Raw genomic sequence first — 24,368 nt, 5'->3', positions numbered from 1 at the left:
CCAGGCAACAGAGGACGCCGTTTCAGCTTGATCTTTAAATTGCACCACCTGGCGTTGAAATCATGCCTTGCCTACTGAACACAAGATATAATGTCGGTCGACCAGTGTAATTTTGGTGACGAATAAAAAATACACCGTAAGCATGATGAGAAAGAGTACATGGTGGTACAGGGCAGCCTATTGTGCATTGGACATGCCTATGCTAGTGTATATTTATCATCTCCTCTGGCCTCCACGTTAAAAACAAATAAAATGCTCATAATTGAGCTGGTCAGGTTCAGAATGTGGTAGACAGCGATATGTCCACACCATCAAGATCCAGGACTTCTTCCCTTGTTTTTGTCAGGGAACAGACAAGCATACAGCTCCTGGTGTCATAGGCTCCCACACCTGGAGACTAAATGAATTAACCTTACATGATTGACTTATAACTCACAGCCTTGCTAAAGGTGAGTTCCTTGATCATAATCAATTACACTTTTAATTAAATTCAGCGGAATTCTCCTCACGTTCCCCTGTATGCTGCCCGCCCAGTGTGTGCACTCCAAAAAAAACCAGTGTTCATGCACAGTCCTGGCTCTGTAAATGGACCAAGCCATGCACTATACCAGCCAATCAGCAAGGGACATTCATGCTCCTACATTGGAGTGTATTTGAATGGCTGTTGTGCTGAAATATCAATAATGCCATGACATAACAGTTTAAAATGTACATTTGATATCAATGGCTGTAAAATTGCATCCTACACAATCCTACAAAATACCTATAGTAATACAATAAGCGGGGGGTGGGTAGGCTGACCAGATGAATGCCATTAAACATATATTATCTGTCCCTGATAACATCAATATATTGGAGGTCAAACTCTCAGGACCTTTGGATTATCACTTCAAAGTGTCTGTTCTCACCTATGGAATAGGAGATGCTTGCATCGTCTTGTTTCATTACGTCAATGTTGTATTCCGACCACTAGAGGGAGCTGTGTGATTACAGAGACAGAACAGCTCGAGAGAGTCAGACTCTTCCTATTACGTGAGTCAGCCATCAAAGAAGCTCCATCTGTCTGCAACCAGGGGCCCCTTGATTGGCTGTGTCTCTGACTAGTCCAGTTGGAGTCCCCCATGGCTATGGCTTTGGGCCCTCTCTGACAGGTCTGACTGAGGATAATATAGTAATGGAAGCAACACAAAAACTCTCAGAAGAACACTATTCATATCATAGGGGAAATAAATGTGATGGCTCTGACTTGAAGTTAAACAGGAAAGTTTGTACGTGTGTGTGTGTAAATGTGTGTACATGTACTCAGTGTGACATCAGGTCATTCTTCTCTCATACACAGATTTGTTGCAAAGGCTATTTTGACCTGTGCTGTGAACTACTATAAAATATGAATAAATTAACGTTTCCTCACTTTAAAAGACACTTTCCTCTTTGTTTTTCAGAACTTCGAGGAGTCATGTGGGTCAGTCCATAGTCTGTCCACCCATCTATGTTAGCGCCCATAAGGTGTAATTTCACCACAATGTGCGGCTAAAATCATGGCATGGTATGTATGAACAGACCGCATGTGGCTAAAACCGACAAAATGACGAGTTGTGCTTTAGGCCTACATATGCAATTTTGAGAGGGTTGTGGGAAAAAGAGCGAGTATGGGGCAAAATGCGGCTGGCCAAATCGCTGTTTACACTGGGTTCCCTACCTACAACATGCAACATGACACATAACCTCATCTAACACATAATTAGTCATAATGCAACATGACACATAACCTCACCTAACACATCATTAATCATATTACAACATGAAACATGACACATAACCTCACCTATTACATCATTCATCATATTACAACATAGAACATGACACATAACCTCACCTAACACATCATTAATGATATTACAACATGCAACATGACACTAAACCTCACCTAACACATCATTAATCATATTACATCATGAAACATGACACATAACATCACTTAACACATCATTAATCATATTACAACATGCAACATGACACATAACCTCATATAACAGATCATTAATCATATTACAACATGCAACATGACATATAACCTCATCTAACAGATCATTAACTATATTACAACATGCAACATGACACATAACCTCATCTAACAGATCATTAATCATATTCCACATACAACATGCAACATGACACATAAACCTCACCTAACACATCATTAATCATAATGCAACATGCAATGTGACACTTAACCTCATCTAATACATCATTCATCATATTACAACATGCAACATGACACATTACCTCACCTTATACATTAATCATGATATTACAACATGCAACCTGACACATAACCTCACATAACACACCATTAATCATATTACAACATGCAACATGACACATAACCTCGGGATTAATAAAGTATCCATCTATCTATCTATCTATCTATCTATCTATAACCTCAGCTATCACATCATTAATCATAATGCAACATGCGACGTGACACATAACCTCACCTAATACATCATTCATCATATTACAACATAGAACATGACACATAACCTCACCTATCACATCATTTATCATATTACAACATGTAACATGACACATATAACTTCCCCTAACACACAATTAATCATATTACAACATGCATCATGACACATAACCTCACCATGATAGCATAATCTCATGTAATCTTGCCAGTTAGCTAACGTTAGATAGCCAGTGAAGGGCTGTGACGTTTGTTATTGCCATCAGGTCGAAACTGTCAGGCTATTTTTTGGCAAAACATAGCGCAAGTTCAGCTGTACAGCAATTTGCGTCATTTTCGTTTTGTCATGAAATTGAAATTTTAGTAATAATAACAACAACTTTAGTTTTGGTGTGATTGATGACTTTGCATCGAGGAAGGCCAGAAGGATTGCACTGTAAATGGAAACCAGTAGGAGCTAATATGTAGGCTACCCTTGAAGTGTGATGATAGGTAGTGGAATGTAAATAGTTCTTGAGACATAGCGAATTTGTACTTTTAATTTATTTATTTTGCATATTATATTTTGATTATTTAAAGCGTTTAACATATTTTACAATATATAATTGTATTTGAAAGCAAATTTGCACATATTCTATTGCCAGGGGTGAAGCTTGCATAGGGCGCCACCAAATGTGCTAGGTCTGGCCCTGACCGCACGTCTGCCCCATGGTGTCTGAAAAGAGCCGAGATTACTGAGGAGAGATTACAGTAAACTGTAATTATCCAACATTAAACAACAGTATAAATACTACTCCGTTAATGGCTAATCACATCTCCAGCACGTAATCGTAGAATTCCCTGAGGATAATTTTGCCCATTGAATTACACATGCTCTAAAATCAGTGGTTTTATTTTAGTGCCCTCTGGTGTCAGTGAAGAAATCAGATAGTTTATTATAATTAAAATAATTCTTCAAAATACGGATAATGCCAATGCGTTTTTCGTACAATAGCTTTGTACTAAATGAGGTTTACAGTAATACCCAGAGGACCTGAAAAAAAACTACCAATGACGATTCAGTTTCATAGTCTGTTGACCCATGTGATCCTTGTGATTGGCTTTAGAGTGATGCTTAGCCATGGGGCTGCTGGGATTGGCCGATAGGTGTTTGTTTGCCCATGTGACTGATTGCATAATGCCCAATGTAACCAGTCTGTTCATGTGACTAGTGTCATTGTTGGGTGTGTGATGTGGTCCATATTAAGGGTCTAATATGTATGTTTTCTTGTATAACTGAAAGTGTTTACCAATTACAATAATACAATTCAGCAAGGACATGGAAATAGTAATATACCATAGTATTTCTACATTTAAAGTAAGAGTAAATACTGACCAAAGAGATAAAAGGAGACAACATTTTAGTTAGTGTCAAACACTGTGTCTATATTCTTCAGATCAACTTAGATTTAGCTCTTTGTTTAAAAAAAAGTCCCACAATTCAATGCCATTTAATTTATTCAAAACCTTTATGTACATATTACCATAAGAATAAGTGCATTCCGTCTTAGTCAAAAAATCACAATCTCTGCTTACATTTTGGCTTTTACATACGTAGGGGGCCCATGACCAAACACATACATCATGATTATCATTTACAGACTTCATTGTCACCATCATGGGCACAGGTACAATACGCAAGGAAAAGAAAGAAATTCTAACAATATGTCACCTTTTAGAGACAAAAACAAAAAAAACCAAGGCGAGAGGAAGTTATTGTAAGAACAAGCTGAACTCTAGTCAGCCTGACACCTGTTGTGACCAGTTCTAGGGTTATTTACAATATTATTTTACAGTACCAAAATCAGTATAAATGTACAAGGAATAATTTACAAATCTGTCAGGAATATATATTTATGTTTATATGTTGTTGATAATGTATTTTTATTTTTACTTTTTTACAAAATAATGCATATACTTAGTTCAAAACTCCAGAAAGTACATTAGGAAACATAGAAAAGATCATTTTTTTTAGGAGCATGAAGAACTCGGAATCACCATGGCAATTGTGAGGCCTTCATTCTGCTGTGGTTGTGAATTACTGGAGTGGAGTTTAACCTGTGACTGAGACTCCGTAAACATGAAGGTCATTTCAGTGCTAAAAAAGAGTAGCTTTGCAAGCAGGGTTTCAGTGTTTAAAATTAACCAAGATGTATCGTCTGCATAACATCTATATCATACACGAAGCACATGGAAGCTCCCTTAAGTACTAAATAAAGTCACAAACATTAGAAAGTGTTTTGCCCACTATCTCACTCTCATTGTGCATCAAGTAAAAAGGGCATTCAAATATATATACTCTTAAGCACATTCACAGTTACATATATATTCATTTCAAGTATCAAGTGTCTCTTTTCTGATCATTTTGGTGCTTAAATAGGAAACATTAACGAAGAAAACCAAAACAAGAAATTATTTTGGTTTGAGTTTGAATTCATATTTGGATGTGCGTGTCAAATGCTCAAGTTTCCACGATGAGCACAAGTTAGTGTGTATGTATGGTTGTTAGTGGAGAGAAGAGAGAGAGATGAGACAGAGAAAGAAAGAGAGAGAGAGAGAGAGAGAGAGAGAGAGAGAGAGAGAGAGAAAGGGTCAGTCCTCATCAGAGAACCAATTTGCTGCAGTGATCTTGCTTTAAGCCGGGGTGTCATTGAGTCAGCTCCTAGAGCCCTTTAATCTGTGTGTGAACAGGCAGAGATCTACAGGTGGATCTACCATGGATCTGTCATACAGACTTACTGCTCACACACTGAAAAAAAATCTATGTGTGTTCACACTGATATGTAAAAAGTATTCATTTTCTTTTGTTCAGAAATGCCCTTATAAACATAATATGTACACAAAACACAAAACATAAAAAATCCAGTGACACATAAATACATTATGTTCTCACAGTCAAAATAAACTTTTTATTTTCTTTTTTAACCAAACACTGACTGGAAGAGCACCTTGAATTGCAAACTATTGTCGGATCTAATATAGTCTGTAAAAAATTGCTGGGGGGGGGGGGGGGGGGGGGGATTATTACATAAGAAAAAGAACCCCCTAAAAGCCATGTGGGTGTAAAAGCACTCCCTCATAGTCCCACAGTCCTAGCTGTTCAGATGCATGGGCCCACTTTTCTGAAAAGATGACACACCAGCCCCTGGAAACAGGACAGTTCTCTTCATGTATCCAGCTCTTCAAAATCATACTGCGAATGCGGTGTGTAGTTGTGAAAACCTCTCAGTGTTGGTCTTATAATAAAGTGCAGATCTTGGATCAAAGCAGCTGCTGCTTTGAGATGCCACTGTGAGGCCCAGGGTAGAGAGATCATGAAGCCAGGAGATGCGTGTGGCTACTGCCACCACTCGTTAAGTCAGTCGTGGCTAATAAGTGCTTGGCTAATACCAGGTCCTACAGGGTCCTGAGTAAAGATAGCGAATCCTATTAGCAGGTATGGGAACTTTGACAGCGACGGCCGAACAGCCAACTTTGACCCTAGAGACTTAGCACACGCTGCCCTCTCCTCCACTCTTTTGATGTAAATGTTTTTTTTTTTTTTTTTTTTTTTCTTCTTTCCTTTATAAGCACAAAGGCAAGGCAGGATGCACAGCTCGTCCCAACTCTTCGGGCCCAGCGTCAGCCATTTTGTTTCAGGTTGTGTGAAGTTAGCCTCAGTGACAGGGCTCAAAGGGGTATTTGGTGACCCCGCCGTGCAGCTCCACCACTGACTCCATCCATGTGATGATGTCCCCTGTCAGGTGGGATTTACAGGAAGCTTGGTTGTGAATCTCTTGAGGTGTGAGCACGCGAGACCACAGCTGCAGATCGGACATTTCGCCCACAAATGCCTGGGTGGCGTCAAAGCGCCCGCCGAGGGTGTCCTGCATCACGGAAAAATGAAACTATTAACAAAGAATCCATTTGTGTGTACACATACTCATACAAGATGTGCTCTCATTCACATGAATGGAAACCAACAATCCTATGCAAGGGAAATGTCAGACCTCATCTATCTGCCCAGCAACATAATGGAGGCAGAGTCTTTACGCTGCCCTGTCAATAGAGCCAAAGGAGTATTACTGATGCCACCTTCATTATCTTTCATAATACATTGCAGCGGAACTGATCGTGCCATATCTATCTATCTATCTATCTATCTATCTATCTATCTATCTATACCTATAAATATATAATATTTTATAAGAATTATGTTCCGTGTAGAATAGTAGACAGTGTAGATTGATGTATTGGTGTTCCAATTCCATATGTAACAGATGCAAATCGATCATAATAAAATGCACAGCGGGTGCCACCTTTTGTCAGTGAAGAGATGACATACATATTGTTCAGGGCTATACATTCAGGTCCCTGTAAATGTCAACACTTTTAAACACCTCTGGGTCTGCCTGTCACCGGGAGCTGTCAGCCGCCGACAGCGGTCATGAATTACAGTGAAAAATTAAATCCTTACTCTGCTCTCTGCCGTAAACACACTGATCCAAGGTGGCAGTCCAACGCACTATAAGCCGTGCTTTTGTTTTCAGGTATCCTCTCCACAAATTGGCGACACAGAGAGTGTGAGTGGATCTTTATTCTACATCTTTAGTCTTGTTTAACCAGAGGGGAATGAATGAATGTTTATTTCTCCAATGCTTTTTGGAAGGTAACAAAAAGGCGTCCTATTACGGTCTCCAATTATAGTGCCTTAGAAGTAGCTGGGGCGTTGCTGGAAACTGAGGTATGTCTTACTAATGAGGTTCTCAACATTGAAATGTTTATCCTCGCAGATGGAGTTTTTCCTCTAGTGCACTACTAGTTCAAAGTGCTTTAAAGCAAGCCACAGTCTCAATGGCTTTTCCCCCTTGGAGGTTTTTACTAATGTGTGAATCTCTCCCTCTTATACTCTGGCAAAGAAAACTGTTTATTTATTTATAAGTTATATGGTCCTTTCACACCTATGTATAAACAGCCTGAGCAAATCCTACAAAAGTAGGCATCTTGCAACTGAAATGATCCTGATATTGTTCAGCTGTCAGGTTCAGTGATGCATGGATGTACCTGCTCCTGGCCGAGGATGAAAACTCCACCAGGTTTGATGGGGTGCCAGGCGGAGAGACTCTCTCCCGAGCCTCTCTTCACGCCGTCCTGGTATGCCTCCCACACACCGTCCCTTGTGGACCAGGTAATGCACAGGTGATGCCACTTACTGTCTGTTATTGAGAGAGGCAGCGTCACAGCCTGGAGCCAGAGAAGGAGAGAGAGACAGAAAATAATGAAATGGTGGTAGCTTGTTGGAGCACACTACAGTTTTGAAGAGATGAACTCAAATTTATATTAAACACAGTGTTGCCTGTTTATGGGTTGCCAAATTGATCCTGTAGTAGCTCTGGCATGTTTTTCAGCCATTTTATTAATAGTCACCGGAGTATTACTTAGGCTAGAAACACAAGAGACATGGCAACAACAACTGCTACAATTGTTATTGTTTCCCTGTGTATTTTCGATATATTTTTTGCCTCAAGTTTAATTTGCTATCGCTTTTTCTGATATCCAAAGACCTTGACAGAAAAGGTATAAAACTTTACTTCCCATTCATGTTCGTGGTTGCTAGGTCATTAGTTTCATGTCATAGAGCTTCACCTTGTTGTTACTTCCACTGCTCCATTTGCATCTTGTTAAAATCCTTCCCACATTAAATAAATCAACGTACGCACTTGGAGAATCAACCAATCAAGCCTTCTGAGAATTAGAATTAGGTCAGTTGGAACAAGTCGGTCGTCTACAAAACAATGGTGTAGCTTTAGCTGTGGCATTATTGCCCAATCTCATTGACTCAGACCCTAATCTCGATCGAATGTAGGACTGTCACGCTGTTTTTGAACCACACTGAGACATAAAAGCACAGGTAAAAGGTTAACTCCGATGCCACCTCCTGAGCCTACGCCATGCTTTTCTACGAATTCCCACCTGTTGGTTTCTCTAAGCAGGTTGCCTCATGCTCTCCAGTCTTAATTAATTAAGGAGACTGACGAGGACAGAGGGAGAGGACCTGCCATCACACCATCCACGCCCTCTATAAGGTTAAGAGGTCAGGGTCTTGTCAGGGTCTTGAGTCCCACAAGACATATTCTCTGAATAGCCTCTGACCGGGACCTGGTGCAAGAATACACCTCTGTCATCCAGGTCTGTGTTGTGACAGTGTGTCAGTGCACAAGTTAAATGATGTGAAAGTGAGTTATGTGCTTATAAGATTATCAGTTAGTGGATGTACAATACACACAACCCTGTACACAATCTCTGTTTTATGCACTCACTCTACAAGCAGACACACACAAACATACACAGAACATCGATTTCTGTGGCATAGCGACACACACAGAGACAACTTATTCTGGTGACTGGCAATGTGATGAAGAAAATGTTTTGGTGGCAAATAACATAGTTATTGCATGAATGCAATTGCATTTTTTTTAATCCGAAGTTATTGGACAAGACCTTTACCTTGTCATTGACCAGCAGTTCCATGGGATTGTTGCCCCACTCGATGAGCACCAGTTCATTTGCCTGGCCAGGGACGGAGTAGGAGAAGGGGGTGCCGATGCCAGGCCCGTTGCCACCCTTCAGCCACAGGCACACCGTCAGAGCGAAGATCTCGTTCAAGAGCGTCCGCTTGACGCGGGCATACATGTAGTTGGTTCGCATAGGGAAGCCAATCTGGAAGGCGTCCGGGTTCTTGGGCTGGGGTTGACCAGCTGTAGGAACAAGTAAGGAGGGTAGTGATGGCAATTGTTCTATAGGAGCTATTATGAATAAGGTTTAGTAGAGATCCTTCATAGCGTACTTTGGTCAGGAGTTATAGACCTAAGTCGATGCTTTAATTTTTCATTTTATTATCAAATAATAATTGCCAGTTGTGAGAGCTCTTTGAGGGGCGGTGGCATTTTGAGTGAGATATTTGTTATTCAGTAATTACTGTTAATCATGAAGAGGTGTTTATATACCTGGTTCAGTGTTGCGGTGATGAAGCTGACTTAGAACAGTGTCCAGTTTTGCATGGGTCCCACGAGATGGTACTCTGGGTGCCTGTTTACCAATGCTCGTCCGAGATTGGTAGCCGTGTTCATCGTGGTGTCCATCATCATGGTGGTCATCATGGTGGTCGTCATGGTGGCTACTATGGTGGTCATCATGATGTTCATCATGGTGAGTGTCATGGTGACCACCATGGTGATCATCGTGGTGGTCATCGTGGTGAGTATCATGGTGTTCACCATGGTGAGTATCACCATGGTGACTGTTGTGGCGATCATAACGATGATTGTAGCGGTCATGGTGATCATCATCATGATGATCGTGTGGGTCATGGTGAGTTTCATGGTGATCTTCATGGTGATCGTCATGGTCTTCATGATGGTCATCGTGGCCACCATAGCCATGGTGGGTGTCATGACCATGACCATGGCCGTGGTGCGAGCCATAGTGATGGTGCAGCTGTTCCTCCAGTAAATTGATTCTGCGCTGCAAGAGATCTCTTAAAGAGCTGGAGTAGGTGCTTGTGGAATTCCGGGCCTAATGAGAGTAATAAAAAATAAAACATGAAAATTGATTTGAATTTTGATTTAATTGATACATTCTAAAATGTTATGATTAACATTTAGATTGTCTAAAATCATGTAGCATTGTTTACTAGACTTGGACAAGTCATCAGTGACATCTACTAGACAGACACCCTCCGAAAAACACCATTGCGTGCCAATGCTACACATTCTGCTGAGAGACATTTTAAGCCTGCCCCTCCTCTGTCAGGCTTCCTTGAGTGTCTCAGAGGAAATCTGGCTTAGGTTGGCAACAGAACACACTACTTAATAGCATGTCAGTGCAGATCACACTAATTGGCCTTGACAGTGGCGGCTAGCACACCACACCCAGTGGGGCCACAGCGCAGGGGCAAACACTTCCTCTGTCAGGCAGACACAAAGGAGGGTGACGCCCTGGGGATGAAGATACAAATAATTGGAAATACAAATTCCGGCCACGCAAAAAAAGTTAGGGCAATTAGGTAAGATTCTGAACTCCGATGCCCCCTAAGTGACATTTGTTAAACTGCAAGTGGCACATGCTGGCGGTGACATGAGCTGGAGTTGGCCAGAGGAAGACAACCTAGCATTAGACTGGGTGAAGAAAAGCTATGCGTAGGGGTGTCGTCCTTCAAGCCCATGTCAACAGTCTGAGACAGAATGTTTCCATGGGGAGGGCTCTAAGATGACCTCTTTTCAGGCAAAAGAAATTACATTCATGGAACACATTTCACTGCCCTGTTTATCTCGATCCCTCCCTATCTGTCTGTCTGTCTGAGTACTTACTGAAGTACTTGAAATACTTTGAAGTACTTGAAATACTCTTTGTCCCTTTACTCTCCAAGTCTCTCACTTTATTCAGTAAACAGACTTCACACCCACCTGCAGAGCTTCTAGTTTCTCCTTCAGTGCCTGCAGAGTTTTCCCTGTCTGCTCCGGAGAGAAGCCATGCTGGCCAATGTGAGGTGCCTTTCCCCTGTGGTGGTCCGCTCGGTGGCTGTTCAAGGGGTAGTGAGGGTCCGTGTGATGATCCGTGTGATGATCGGTGTGGTGATCGGTGTGGTGGTCGGTGTGGTGGTCTGTGTGGTGTTCTGGATGGTGGTCTGTGTGGTGGTCTGTGTGATGGTCATCATAGTGGTGCGATCCGTGATGCCCCGGCCCATGGTGGTCATCGTCATGGTGCCCACCAGAACCTCTACCAAAACCGTCGCACAGCGTGAGCTTAGCCGTCAGCTCCCGAATTGTCTCTCGCTGGTCGAGGATGGTCTCCTTCTGGCGGACCAAACTCTCACGCAAGTGGAGAATGGTGGCTTTGGCCTCATCCGAAATTCGCCCATGGTGTGCGGTAGCGTGGCCGGTACTGTGTCCACTGCCATGGCCAGTGCCAGTGCCATGGCTAGTGCCGTGACCGGGACTGTGGCTGTCCCCAGGAGTGAAGCAAGAAGGGTCCGCGTCTGCAGGGATGGGGGTGCAGACAAATTTAGGGTGCGAGCCATAATCATGTTCCAAGCTCGGTAAACTACCAGCCGCCCCTGAGAGAAGGAGGGCACAGAAAAGGAAATGGAGGAGGGGGTTGGGAGGAGGACAGAACCAGTGCAGGATGCCACCCAGGGCACGGAGGTCTGAGAATGAGTTTGCCCAGGGCAACGAAGAGACGCTGGAGCCCTTGGCCATTGTCATCCGTTGTGTCCCGCTCCCAGCCTCCTGGACAGTTAAGTCCTTACCTCTTTATCTGTGGTGAGACATGGACCATGAGAGGAAGTCATTGAGGACAGACAAGTAGGAGCAAAACATGACAATAATCCAACCGCTCCCTAGGAAACTGCTTGTAAATTCCCCAGACACTTTGTCGAAAAACTAGTGAGTGTTTATTCCGAGCGACAGGTTCTCTTCTTCAGTGATATTCCTCAGTGGGTCAGAACACACCCTCCATGTAAAGCCGGCAGACAGACAGCAGCTCCTGGAACACTTGTTGTGAAAAACCTGAGGCAGACGTACTGCCCTTTGTTCTCTTGCCTTTGAATCTGTGTCTGTTGATCCTGGCGAAACTGGATCCCTTGCGCTTGGTAGCCGCCGTAATCCCGTTAGTTCCGGCTGATGTCTATCTGCCAGGGCAGCAAAGAGGACTCCTGGGGAGGGAACACGGAGGTGAGGGTCATAAGAGACATACCAGCTGGCCCGGGAGCAAACACACATCTGAAGACAAACAATACCTTCCTATCTAACAAAGTTGTCAACGCCAGTAACATCTGCTGTCAGAGGTGTGCTAGATTCCATAGTTACACAATGGAGCATATAAGCAAAAGACACTAGTGTGATAAATTCCATGTGGCACGCTTGGCATATTTGTGAAGAGGAACGGTGTTCTTCATAGAGACACTGATCAGCAACAGTTTGTCAGCTGTGTCTCCTCAGCAAGCGAGATCACAAGAGAAAAATTCTGTGTGAATTTAAATGTAATCTCACACAAATCTGAGGAGACAGCCAAAGACTGCAGGGTAAAAGATAAGAATGAGTGGCAAATTTATCGTGCCTTATCCTTCTTAATTTCGACATGTACCACTTGTTTACAAGGTTTACTTGTCCTTTGTATTTTTCATTCCTTGAAGAGCATTTTTCATCATTTGTAATCCCCTTAAACATTTAATCTACGTGTTTGTTCACTAAGCACCACAAAATCACATAAGCATCTAGTCCTTTGAATGAACAGCATATTTCCAGATATTATTACTATAAGCCAATCAGTCTCTGCAGGAGGGTCTCACTGAACCAGCAGAACTTGGGCCAGTATGACGTACGGACTGGAGCAGAGAAGCCCCCAGAGAGACCTGATCCGATTACAGCTGCAGTCAACACAGGGAATGACACTTCTTTCTGTATGGAGTGATTCATACTGTAATGCCAGGGTTTTCCAGGACAGCGGACTAGCGGTCTCAGAGGTCCCCCTCCCTCCATCCGCCAACACCAGGGGAAGGAGGGGGCATGACTGTGTGTGTGTGCACATGTGCTTGTGTGTGTGTGTGTCTGTCTCTCTCCATGTGTGTGTGTGTGTGTGTGTCTCTCTCTCTCCCTGTGTTTGTGTGTGTGTGTGTCTCTCTCTCTGTCCCTGTGTTTGTTTGTGTGTGTGTCTCTCCCTCCCTGTGTGTGTGTGTGTGTGTGTGTGTGTGTGTGTGTGTGTGTGTGTGTGTGTGTGTGTCTGGTTTGGGGGCATTACAATGACTACCATGATGACCCATAAATGGGTTATGAAAAATGTAGGAAGGTATAAGGGGCTTTCTTATGACCACAGGGACACCAGGGGCACACACACGCCTTCAGCCACGGCAAGAAAACCCTCTGGCATAGTATGGCTAGTCTGAATAGCTGGTACCTTTGGCTATACGCTTAAGCATCCACTGAGCATGTTAATGACTACCTGTTCTTATTCAAATGAATGACATACATGGTTGTATTACTGATGTAATTCACATAAAAGTGTATTTTGCACGTATTTCCAACACGTTTCTTTTTTTTATCCAAAGAGTCATAGGCTATTTTATCCCATCATTACGTGTGATCGCTAAGTATAAAAAAACATCACCTTGGTGTTGCTAGCACCTTGCTCTACCTTTCAGCATCCACTGATCCACACACCTTTGTGCAATACAAAGCTTTTGAGTCTAAAGCATACTTTTTTTCTATGTAGCTCACATAATCCAAAATACTGGCAAACGGGATGTTTACTACTGCAAATGTGTTTTAATGGCTGCGCGCATTCTGTTCCCTGTTGAAAATACAACCCTGAAGGTTTCACATAAAAATAGAAAAAATAAACGAAGGCAAAAACAACAACAATGCCCTAAATTCTGTTCTAAATAAACAGGGCTGGTCCTATTACTCTCTGGTCTAGATCAGAGGACCCAAATACATTTAGCTTGTGTGCAAAATCACAATACAAACACAAATAGACTCTAAATGCTGTCATCTGTTTTCAACAGCTGTTCGTGAAAAATAGCTGCTATTTTGAAACCACTGTGCCAGTTAGGGCCTGTTGTCTTTTTAGCGCATTTCCTTTGTTTGCTGTTTATGCCTACTGCATACTCAGTCTCAACAAGGAGCATTAGTCCTCTCCAATTACCCGCTTTAAACCACATGAAAGGGATTCATTAGAATAATGGATGTTGCCAACTCATGAAGCGTTGTTTTTGTGAAGCAAGATCTCATGTATGCTAACTAATTTTAAACAGCCTGGGGGTCAAATACTGTTCACAAAATAAATCAATGTTCAAAAAAGATTTTGCTGACATTTATGTATTCAGTCTCTCTGCTCTTTTAATATATAATGTAACGATGCAGCTGCCTACATTACTGATGTGATATTAATCTTGCAAAAATGACAAATAACAAAGTTTTCACGTTTTTTGGATAGTTCCACTCAAACATACCTGTCAATTAGCATCTATCTCTCGTCTTACAGACCCGAACCGTAACCAATGATAATAACAAACACTTTATACCATTCACAACTCTAAGTTTAAGTATATTTGTAATCCTGTCTGAACAAAAAAATTTGAAAGTTGGTGGACAATAGGTACACAAATAGTTACAAAACTGGGACCAAATTTTCTTTTGAAAACAACTACTGTCTTTTTTCCATTCTGAGGCTTTACCCTGGTGTGTCCCTCTCTCCATGCCTTATGGCCATTGCATGGCTGTGTACTGGCCCACAGTTGACCATGAGCTTGGAGCACCCTTAGCATCAACGTGCTGGGAGGAGGGAGGAGCCTGGGCGTGTCTCGAGATCGCTGGCCTAAGCGGATCTGGGGATTATCACCCAGGAGGGGAGGAGATCCCGCTGTCGCTAGCGCCATTGTCACATGTGTATGCGGCCCTCAAGACTAGGTGTGTGTGTGTGTGTGTATGTGTGTGTGTGTGTGTGTGTGTGTGTGTGTGTGTGTTTGTGTGTGTGTGTGTGTGTGTGTGTGTGTGTGTGTGTGTTTAGTCTAAGAGGCTTGTGCATGGCTCTGGCCCTGTTTCATCACACCTGGAGACACACCAGAGGGAGTGGCCACACAGGCTGGTGGCATGTGAACTTCACCGCTAGCACCGGTCACCACCGGTGCTGGCTAGGTGAGATAATCAACAGGGTTGAACATGCCAATCTCATCAATAGATTAAGGGCGTCCCCATGACTCAGAAAGTTTTGGTTAATTTGCCCCACGACTGAAACAAAATACTGTGGGGGTATACACTTTTACAGCTCATATGTTAAGACCTACACAATCACATATTCAATTTCTCTAAACCTAAAACTAACTACGAACTTAATTCCATGTGACTATGAAGTGCCAAGGATGAGTAAACCTTGATCCCTTGATCTGCAGAATAATCAAAAACAACTTTCATGTACTGCGTCCAAAAACTTTTAGTGCATCCAAAATGGAATGGATGAAGCCAGCTACACTCTTATGTTATCCCTTCACAAAATCACAAAAATATCTTGTGTCATTCAATATCTTGGGACAATCAATTAAATACCTGACAGATACTAAGGTCACACATATCTAAGCAGTTATTACTTTGATTGCCATAAGACTACATGTAATATATAGGCATTTGCAAATGTACAAGTGCATATTTACTATATTTTCATATGGGTATGATTACTATGCATGTATTTAGTCACCATTATGTGTTAGATAAGGCCTCCTTGTGAAGTTGCAGATCACATGACACAAACAGGAATTGTTCAAATACATTCCTCTCCACTGGGCATGTTGTACAGTACAACTTCATAATGCAATATAGCCGCAAGCGGCAATCATCGGGGTCCAAGTTAAATTGGCAATGTTTTCCAAGTGAAGTAGAATCGTTCCACTGTTTCACCAGGAAAAGAGGAAAAATGGGATCTTGGAGAAATTACTTAAGAAAATAAAAGTGATTTGGCTTGTTGAAGTGCCACCTAATGGCCGACTTGTTTCAAGTTTTGTAGCAACATCTTTATTTTTACGAGACAACGAGACAAGACAACAGTTAATTACAAAGGTCCGACTAATAACTACATTTGAAATCCGTAGGGATTTTTTTTTCTTTGGAACCAGAAGGTGATAAAATGCTAACACTTAAAACTACAAACTTACGGTCGACTTCCAGACTACCAAGCTTTCAATGATACAGGTTAGCCAAAAGAGACATATACACAAACGTGACATCATAAAGTTCCTGTATTAATTCTTGTTTATTGCAGTGTTGCAGTATTTTGCTCTTGAGATATTATCACGTGTCAGTTATAGCACCCCTTATTGACTAAATTGTATTAAGCTTGGTGTGCATCTAAAAAATGTCATTGATTGAGTGTATCAAGTTTCATTAAGTTTGGACCTTTACATCACAAGTCATTGGCCATAGAGTCTTTATGGGCCACACCTTCAAATCTGAACATTAGAAGGAATGGATTTGTTATTTATTATATTATATTATTATTTGTAGTTTTGTTCCAATCCATACCGTTCCCAAGATATGAGTGAAAACATAAATGTGCTTATAATAGTAACCAATACAGGCTAAAATCTGTCATTTTACTAGGGTGAGAAGATGCACCAATTTGGAATCTATAGTCAAGATTTTGGTAGTGTGCAACTTGCGGTTCTTGTTTCTTATCGCGTTTCGCAGTAGAAAAAAAACAATTAAGAAACGAAAACAGTAGGGTTCCAACAGCTTTACAGCTTGAACCCCTAAATGTAATATCATATAATAAAATAGTGTTATAAAGTGTTATTGAAAGGAGTTAATTAAGCTCTGAGTTAAAAGAAGCAGACAAATCATGACATCTTAAAAAGAGGCAAAATGACAGAGGAATATTTTAAACATTAATACTATCATTACAAGGAGAAATCACGATCTGCAAGATTTAGCAGTAGCTGCTGTAGCAGTTATTTTAAAGGAATGGTCATTCATGAAACATGGCTAAACAAGTGGCCACTGCTTGTTTGGCTAGTCCTGGCTGACCACAGGCCTTGCTAGTCTAGAAGGTTACAATAGTTCTGTAATAGATTACTGTAGTTTACAGAAAGCTTATTTGGTGAAATGTGATAAAACTAAATCAGTGAGCTAATCTAAGTGTCATCATGTTACGTAAGAGGAAGACTTTGAATAGCATTGGACTGGTCCCAGCATTCCCAGTTAGAAATAGGTCAGGAGCTAACATCCCAATCCCATCCAGCTCTGCTGAGTCAATAAAAACAGCATGTCATTTTATGTTAGTGTTGATCTAGTATCCATGCTTCTCTTAAGCCTCAAAGTATTTGTCTATACCATGCACTAGTATACACAGATAACATTACATGTTCCACTAGCATGGTATAGTGAATGTTTACTTAAGTCTCTTTGTCAGATGAAATAAAGGAACGACGCAACTAGTTCAGGTAGGCAATAGCGAGTACATGAAACAACATTGTTTGAAAACAGTACGGAGAACTTAGATAGAGATTTAGGATCACATAGAGACATGGGCTGAGGAGACCATGACTCAAGTGGTCAAAATACCTCCTTGGACTGGGGCAAAAATACCACACAATGCCAAATAAAGACATTACATAAATGGATGTTATTCAGAAAATTGTGCAACTATCCTTTGGCAAATCCTGTGTTTAAACATAAACATTACTTATTCTATATACAGTGGTTTACATGTCAAACTTAATGAAATAAAACTAGTAAACTAAATAAACTCGTGAGTAAGCAATTGATGTTTTGATGTTGAACAAATGTAACATGCAAAGTAAACAATATTATTCTAGTGTCATTTATATCACAGCCTGATCTGTCCGTTTAGGCGCCACTGTTGTTAATTGTTATATAAGATCACTTCGATAACAATCAATACGTTTTGTCTAAAATGAATAGCACCATGATTCAATGCATATTTACAGAGTGAAAGTAAAGTTTGTCCATATTTCTGTTTAAGAATATCCAACTATATTTAATGGCAAAGTTTAGCTGCAGGAGTAGTTCAAGAATACTGGGCCCATTTCAATGTTGTAATACAACTATAATACTGTTATCTACATGTTCCTATACCTTTTTAAAGATAAAGGACATTACAGAGTCTACACACAAGTAAAATGTGTACCTTTACAAGACATTTTAACACAGCAATCCAATCTAATTAGTGTCTCCTTTAACACACTGACTGCAAAATCATGTCTCACTACTGTTGAAATGAAATAGTTTGGTATGCTACAAATGCCATAATAAATAAATAAAATGTTTAGTATAGTTTGCTCAATCTACCTTAAAGTATTTCTAGAGAAGAATATTTTCCTTACCTGCAGTCAAGGCATGGAGTCACAAGCTGGTAAGTCCATCTCAAGTACTGATCAGATTGAGACGGATTTGCGTTGGGGGTAATTTTAACTTTCACATCCCTCATCCTTCCTCCCTCTCTCTCTCTCTCAATCTCTCTCTCTCTCACACACACTCACACACACACGCACACCCTCTCTCACCTATTCATCCTCTTACCCCATGCACTTTTTGAAAGTTTCTTCTACAGTTAATTTCTACTTCTATGCTCAAGCACAGTCAAATGTTGTTATTTAAGTTCTAACAAGTGTTTGAATCTTAGTCAATCCATGGGAAAGTAGTGTGCCATACCATTCATACACGTTTAATGTCTATTGATTTGAATGGATACAGATATAAATGTGGCTGTAGGTATGTTTTTTTTTTTATATGATTTCTGATCTGATCTGATGTAGTCACTCCCTGGGTTCTGGTTTCTTTGCTGCAGAGGACCCACGGGAGAACCAAGAGGTCATACTGGGTGACTTCACCCTCGACACAGCCCTGCCACGTCAGATGCCACAGATTAGGCCTTTCAACTGAAGTGCCTCCTAAAGTCACAGTCTTAATATCCCTGCTTAAGAGCGAGGGACAGAGAAAAGAGAAAAAGGCAGATCAGGCGAGACAACGGGGGAGGATGAGGGATGGCGGTAGGAAAAAGGATAGAGAGAAGGACAGAAGTGAAAGAGAGAAGGTGAGATTTGTAACAAAAAAGCGAGTGAGTAAGATTAGGAAAAGGGCCAGAGAGAGAGAAAGAGTATAGAGATCTGAAGAGTAAGTGGATGGATGGAGGATGAGTTGGAATGTATAGAGATCAGAGATGTTACAAACAATAGCCAACTCAAGTTGGATCTGCATCTGAATCTACTCTGTGCCTGGGTCGATTCCAACCTTTTGAAGTGAATGAGTTGGTGCTGGGCAGTCTTTCCAGGAGCAGTGGACAGTCACAACTAAAGCCAGTTGTGTCACAGATCACGCTCACTGATCGGCCCAGCCCAGCGGCATTCAACGTGACGGCCGGTCGGCCAGTGCTGAGGGCCATTTCAGCCGCAGCAGCGTGGTCAGGCATGTTCCGATAACACCATTAAAACAGCAAGCAAACAGCACCACCTGTAAAAGTTGAAGGCACTTATTTAAAGTTACTTATTGTAGTGATGTTATGCAGTAAAACGCTTAGCACAGTGTGAGAATATTACCCTCCATTGTATGTGTGTGTATGTCTACAGGCATCAGCAGTTCCCTGCGTTCCCTCAGGTCACCCCGGCAAGCTAGTGTCTTCACCTTAGCATTCAAGGTCAAGTTTTGGTGTGGCCTGGCGTAAGGTCAAAGGTAAGTAAGAGTGCTTCACTATCACATGAGGTGTTCATTGGGGAGAAGAACAATACCATACGTCCTCCCAGCCAGACCAAGCAGGACTTAAGTGTGTTTCATAACCCAAACCTCAAACCTTGGGTCCACTATTTAAGGTAATGATGAGCTAAAGAAGGCCACGCTTTCAAGTCCGGCCTTACTTACCCTGGTTATGACATACTTATAATAGACACTTAATGAAGGGAGCTTGAGATACTGCCAAGTCAACATGCCTTTCCTTACTGATGGGGTAGACATTGTCTGAGACAGTTAGAACCAGATGCTAGGGATAGGAGGGAGAGGAGTAATGCGAGAGTACTTGGGTATAAGAATAGCATTTAGCATGGTTTCCCAAATAAGACTGACATACTTGTGGGAATAAAGTCCTGTTTTATGTCGGTAAAGACTCATCTTCATCATAGCTGACAGAGAGCCATTAATCAACTCTCAGAGCTCTTGAAATTTTACACACAGTAGTTCAGTGATCCTCAGCCGTACGATAGTGACGGTAGCCAAGGCAATAAAGCCCAAAGCTAAATTAATCTATAGCACACGTCACTTGTCATCAATTATCTGATATTTTCTCAATGCTAATACTTAATCTTAATGAACAGATGCCAGGGTATCTTGGCACACAAATGAATACTGGCATATCATTAGGTCTTGTTTGGAAGCCACCAATGTGCTACGGTATGAACTGAGAAGAAAGAATAGGGAACATTTCACATTCATGTTATGGGGTTAATGGAATTAAGGGTGTGAGCAGTAAGGTTTTGTGTGTGAGACAGAAGTATAATTGTTATTTTGAATTGAAATGTAGCTTTCTGTAAACATAGATATATAGTAACAGCATTCCACTCTTCTGATTGCATTTTGTCTGCCTGTATGGGTGACCCCCAGCTCACCAGATAGAAGTTACAGAATGCAGCTCAGGCCAGTCCAGAATTATAAGTTACACAGTTATGTAACATGGAGTCCTGTTGAGTAACATGGAGCCAAACGGTCAAACAGCAGTGAGTTGGCAGAGTGCTGGATTGACTCACTGGCTTACTGGGAGGGAGTTTCTTGGTTACCATGGTCACAACGTCACTTCCCTCAGGCACCAGGAAGCTTTACATCAACTCCACCTCAACTATTCCCCCACCCCTACACACACACACACACGCACGCACACGCACACGCACACATGCACACACACACATAAACCCCCCCACCCCAACCCTCTACCCTGACTTTGTTGCCTCTGGGGACAGGCCCCCAGGCCCCTCCAGTCCTCCCCCTTCACTGCTGGGGGTGCAGACAGAGAGAGTTAGTAGAGACACGCAGTGATGAGAGACAATGGGAGCAGCTACTGGTCTGCAGCTGTTACACAAATCACCACTTTCAGCTCTACCAGCGCTGAACACATGAATCTCTATTATGGAGACCAAGGCTACAGTGAAGTATCAGTCTATAGACTGCTTCAGCTTATCATTTTACACGTTAATAATTTTACAGCCTTATTACTCTGTCCTAACTCCCACCTCTCAACAGAATGCCAAATGTTTAATTCTGGGGTTAACAGTGGTCGTAATCATTTTGCCTTATAAGAGTACATTGAGTACATTCTTTAAAAATATTTCCAGTCCTTAAATGTTCAGTTTGGTTATGAGCAAATAACAATGGAAGAACTTGTTGGTCTCCTTCTACAAGGAAATTGAAGGCCTCATCAATGTGGGCAAGACATTTATTTTTCACTGTATTTCACTATATTTCAGTTTTTTTTTCACAATGAATGTATGTGCTGTAGGTTAGTATAGTCTATTTTATCACCAGTTTATCACCTTCACAAAAAAGCTTATTTATTGTTGACATGAATCTGGAAGCAAGTAAGGAATTTTCACTACGCTCAAAACGTCTCCAAAGAAGAACTGCTTTCTGAAGGGGTGATAAAACACATTTATGAAGGTTATCATTTCAGTGTTCCTCTCTGGTTGGTCTGGGGAAATGTCCTTAATTTATGACAAAAATAGAATCCTATGAGAAGCAGGAGCCATTATTTGCCGGTGTTGTGCGGTTAAAGTATTTACCGGTGTCCCCATTAACCCTGCTTAACAGTGCGATCATTAAACATCTACGCAGTTCGGTTCAGCTTCACTTGGAGGACACACAGGAAACAAGTTGGGCGCACGCTTGTGTCTGATGTTTGGTGGCTGACAGGCAGCTCCCTGATACAGGTGTCATGTTGAGGCTGCTGCCACTGCTGCTGATGCTGTTGCTGTTGTCGTGGTGACGTAATAATCCACTTAGCCCTGAGCTGCCTCATTAACAGTTCCCCTTCCACCTAGAGCGCTCGCTCGCCACTGCCGGGGTCAGGCCACAGCGGCATGCTAACGGAGTGACACTGCCAGACCGACGACTTTGGTTCTGGAACTGTGCTCGCTGTTGCCAGGGCTCTCGTCTTTCCCACATGAGAGGGAGAGTGCCAGGTGCCAAGGACACGTTCAATCCACAGAGAGCTCACGCACACACACACAAACAATAAGTAGTGTTGCAAATGGTTTTTCATAAAAGTGAATATCAAAGTATTGTCTAGCAGTACTTGTTGTGCTAGTAGTATTGACCGTACTTCAAATGAATATTACAGGTAGCACATTTTTAGAAGAACATCAGAGAAGGAAAAGATCAGAAGTCACAGCATGCTACCAAAACATTTTTTTTATGTATTATTATAACAATGCCAAATAATTGCTGTAATAAAAACTGTCAAATGACAGACAATTACCATTTAACATAAACATGCTTTTTGAAATGCTGTAAGAACACTGAGTGTACCATGTATTTTTATTTCAGTCTATTGTGTTTTTTCCCCCCCTTTTGACTTGCACTTTGGGCTTCTGCCAGTATAGTGCTAGATAAATCAAATGTATTATTATTAGTATTAGTATTAGTGGTAGTAATAGTAGTAGTAGTAGTAGTATTATATATTGTTATTATAAATATATATATATATATATATATATATATATATATATATGTTAAGTATGTTTTCTGCTAGCATCCTCAAAACAGCCCTGATGTCAACTACATTGGTGACGTAGTTGAGTTGAGTTTCTGGGGTCATTCTGAGTGTGTGTGTGGAGGAGTGGTGTGGAGTGTGTTTGAGTGTCTGTGTGTAGGGGTGTGTGTGTGTTAGTGTGTGTATGTGTCTAGTGTAGTCTGGTCCACTCTAATGCTGAGGAGTCACACACAGCCTCCCAGAGGTGAACACTGGCTTCTCTGCGAGCCTGCATCTGTGGGCGAGTGTGACAGGGAGAGGAGAGACGATGAATATGCATAAGAGAGAGAGAGAGAGAGAGAGAGAGAGAGAGAGAGAGAGAGAGACGGGTCACATGAGAGTATGTGGATGATGATAAGAGAGGGAGGAGAGAGAGAGAGAGATGAATATGACTGAAAAGTGAGAGAGGGGGAGAGAGTTTGTGGAAGTAGAGAGAGTAAATAATGCTCATTGCAAGCAGACTGAGAGGGCAAGAGATGAATATGACTAAATGACGAAGGACACAGAACGAGCAGAGAGAGAGGTAAAGTGGAGAGAGAGAGAGAGAGAGAAGGCTGAGAGGTAAAGTGGAGAGAGAGAGAGATGGGTGAGAGGTAAAGTGGAGAGAGAGAGAGAGAGAGTGAGCTTGATGACTAACTGCTAAGATTTTTTTCCGCTGGGCATTCACTGACAAGTATCCCTCGCAGTGTAATAATCCCCTTATCTCCCTCTGCGTCAGTCAGGTCCTTAATATACTCAGTGAGAGAGAGAGAGAGAGAGAGAAAGAGAAAGAGAGAAGGGGGTATAGAAAAAGTGCGAGTGACATTATTTGTATTTATTTTTTTGATAAAGAATGTTTGTGTGATGTGAATCTAAAAGGAACACTGGAAAATCGAGGGTTGGAAAGATGTGTGTGTCGGTTAGACTGAGAGGTAGAGACAAGGAGGCATTGCATTTCTGCCGGATACAACACATATCAGCAGAGAGAGTAGATAAAGGACAAATGTATACACCACACTCACACACATACACACTCACACACATACATTTACAAATACACACACACCACCTGTACAGAGCGTCTCTGGTCTGTAGGAATATTCCACCTTAAGCCCTGCCTTCCATGCAGGTGACGCCCCCTAATGGCCAGTCGTCACTGCAGCGGGGGAGAGAGTGACGGTGTGACTTCTATCCCTGGGAGCCATCGCAATGCAGAGCACATCAGACTGCAGTAGACTGGAGTCACTCTCTGTTTGCCTTTCTCTCTCTCTCCCTTTACTCTCTCTCTCTCTCTCTCTCTCTCTCTCACTCACTCACTCACTCACTCACCATTTCTCTCTCAGTTTTTCCTTTAGTGTTTTCCATTACTTTCTGCTTCAGACACAAACACACACATACACACACACACACTCACACACACACATACACACACACACACACACACACACACACACACACACTCACACACACACACCCACACACACACACATTCAATGACAGAATGCTTTCCCAGTACAATTGTGCTCCTTTTAGAGTATCAGTGTCTCACTTTGCAGCACGGAGCCCACTGTAGTTTTCCCCAAAGGCATTCGATGAGCAGAAGATG

The 24,368-nt window shown here is 41.8% G+C and overlaps 1 protein-coding gene across 1 annotated transcript; it reads right to left on the bottom strand.

The window, feature by feature from the left end:
* Nucleotides 1-3,952: 3,952 nt before the first annotated feature.
* si:dkey-14o18.2 (sarcoplasmic reticulum histidine-rich calcium-binding protein) lies at nt 3,953-18,477 on the bottom strand. Its single transcript, XM_031586699.1, has 6 exons — nt 18,381-18,477; nt 10,957-12,203; nt 9,499-10,066; nt 8,999-9,249; nt 7,556-7,735; nt 3,953-6,378 (listed from the first exon to the last, which is right to left on the bottom strand). The coding sequence occupies exons 2-6, from the start codon at nt 11,752-11,754 to the stop codon at nt 6,169-6,171; spliced, it is 2,007 nt and encodes a 668-aa protein (XP_031442559.1). The 5' UTR covers nt 11,755-12,203; nt 18,381-18,477; the 3' UTR covers nt 3,953-6,168.
* Between the last annotated feature and the right edge of the window lie 5,891 nt (nt 18,478-24,368).

The sequence above is a fragment of the Clupea harengus genome, chromosome 19, assembly GCF_900700415.2.
Source record: "Clupea harengus chromosome 19, Ch_v2.0.2, whole genome shotgun sequence".
NCBI lineage: Eukaryota > Metazoa > Chordata > Actinopteri > Clupeiformes > Clupeidae > Clupea > Clupea harengus.
This window is presented reverse-complemented; position numbering and strand designations above follow the sequence as displayed.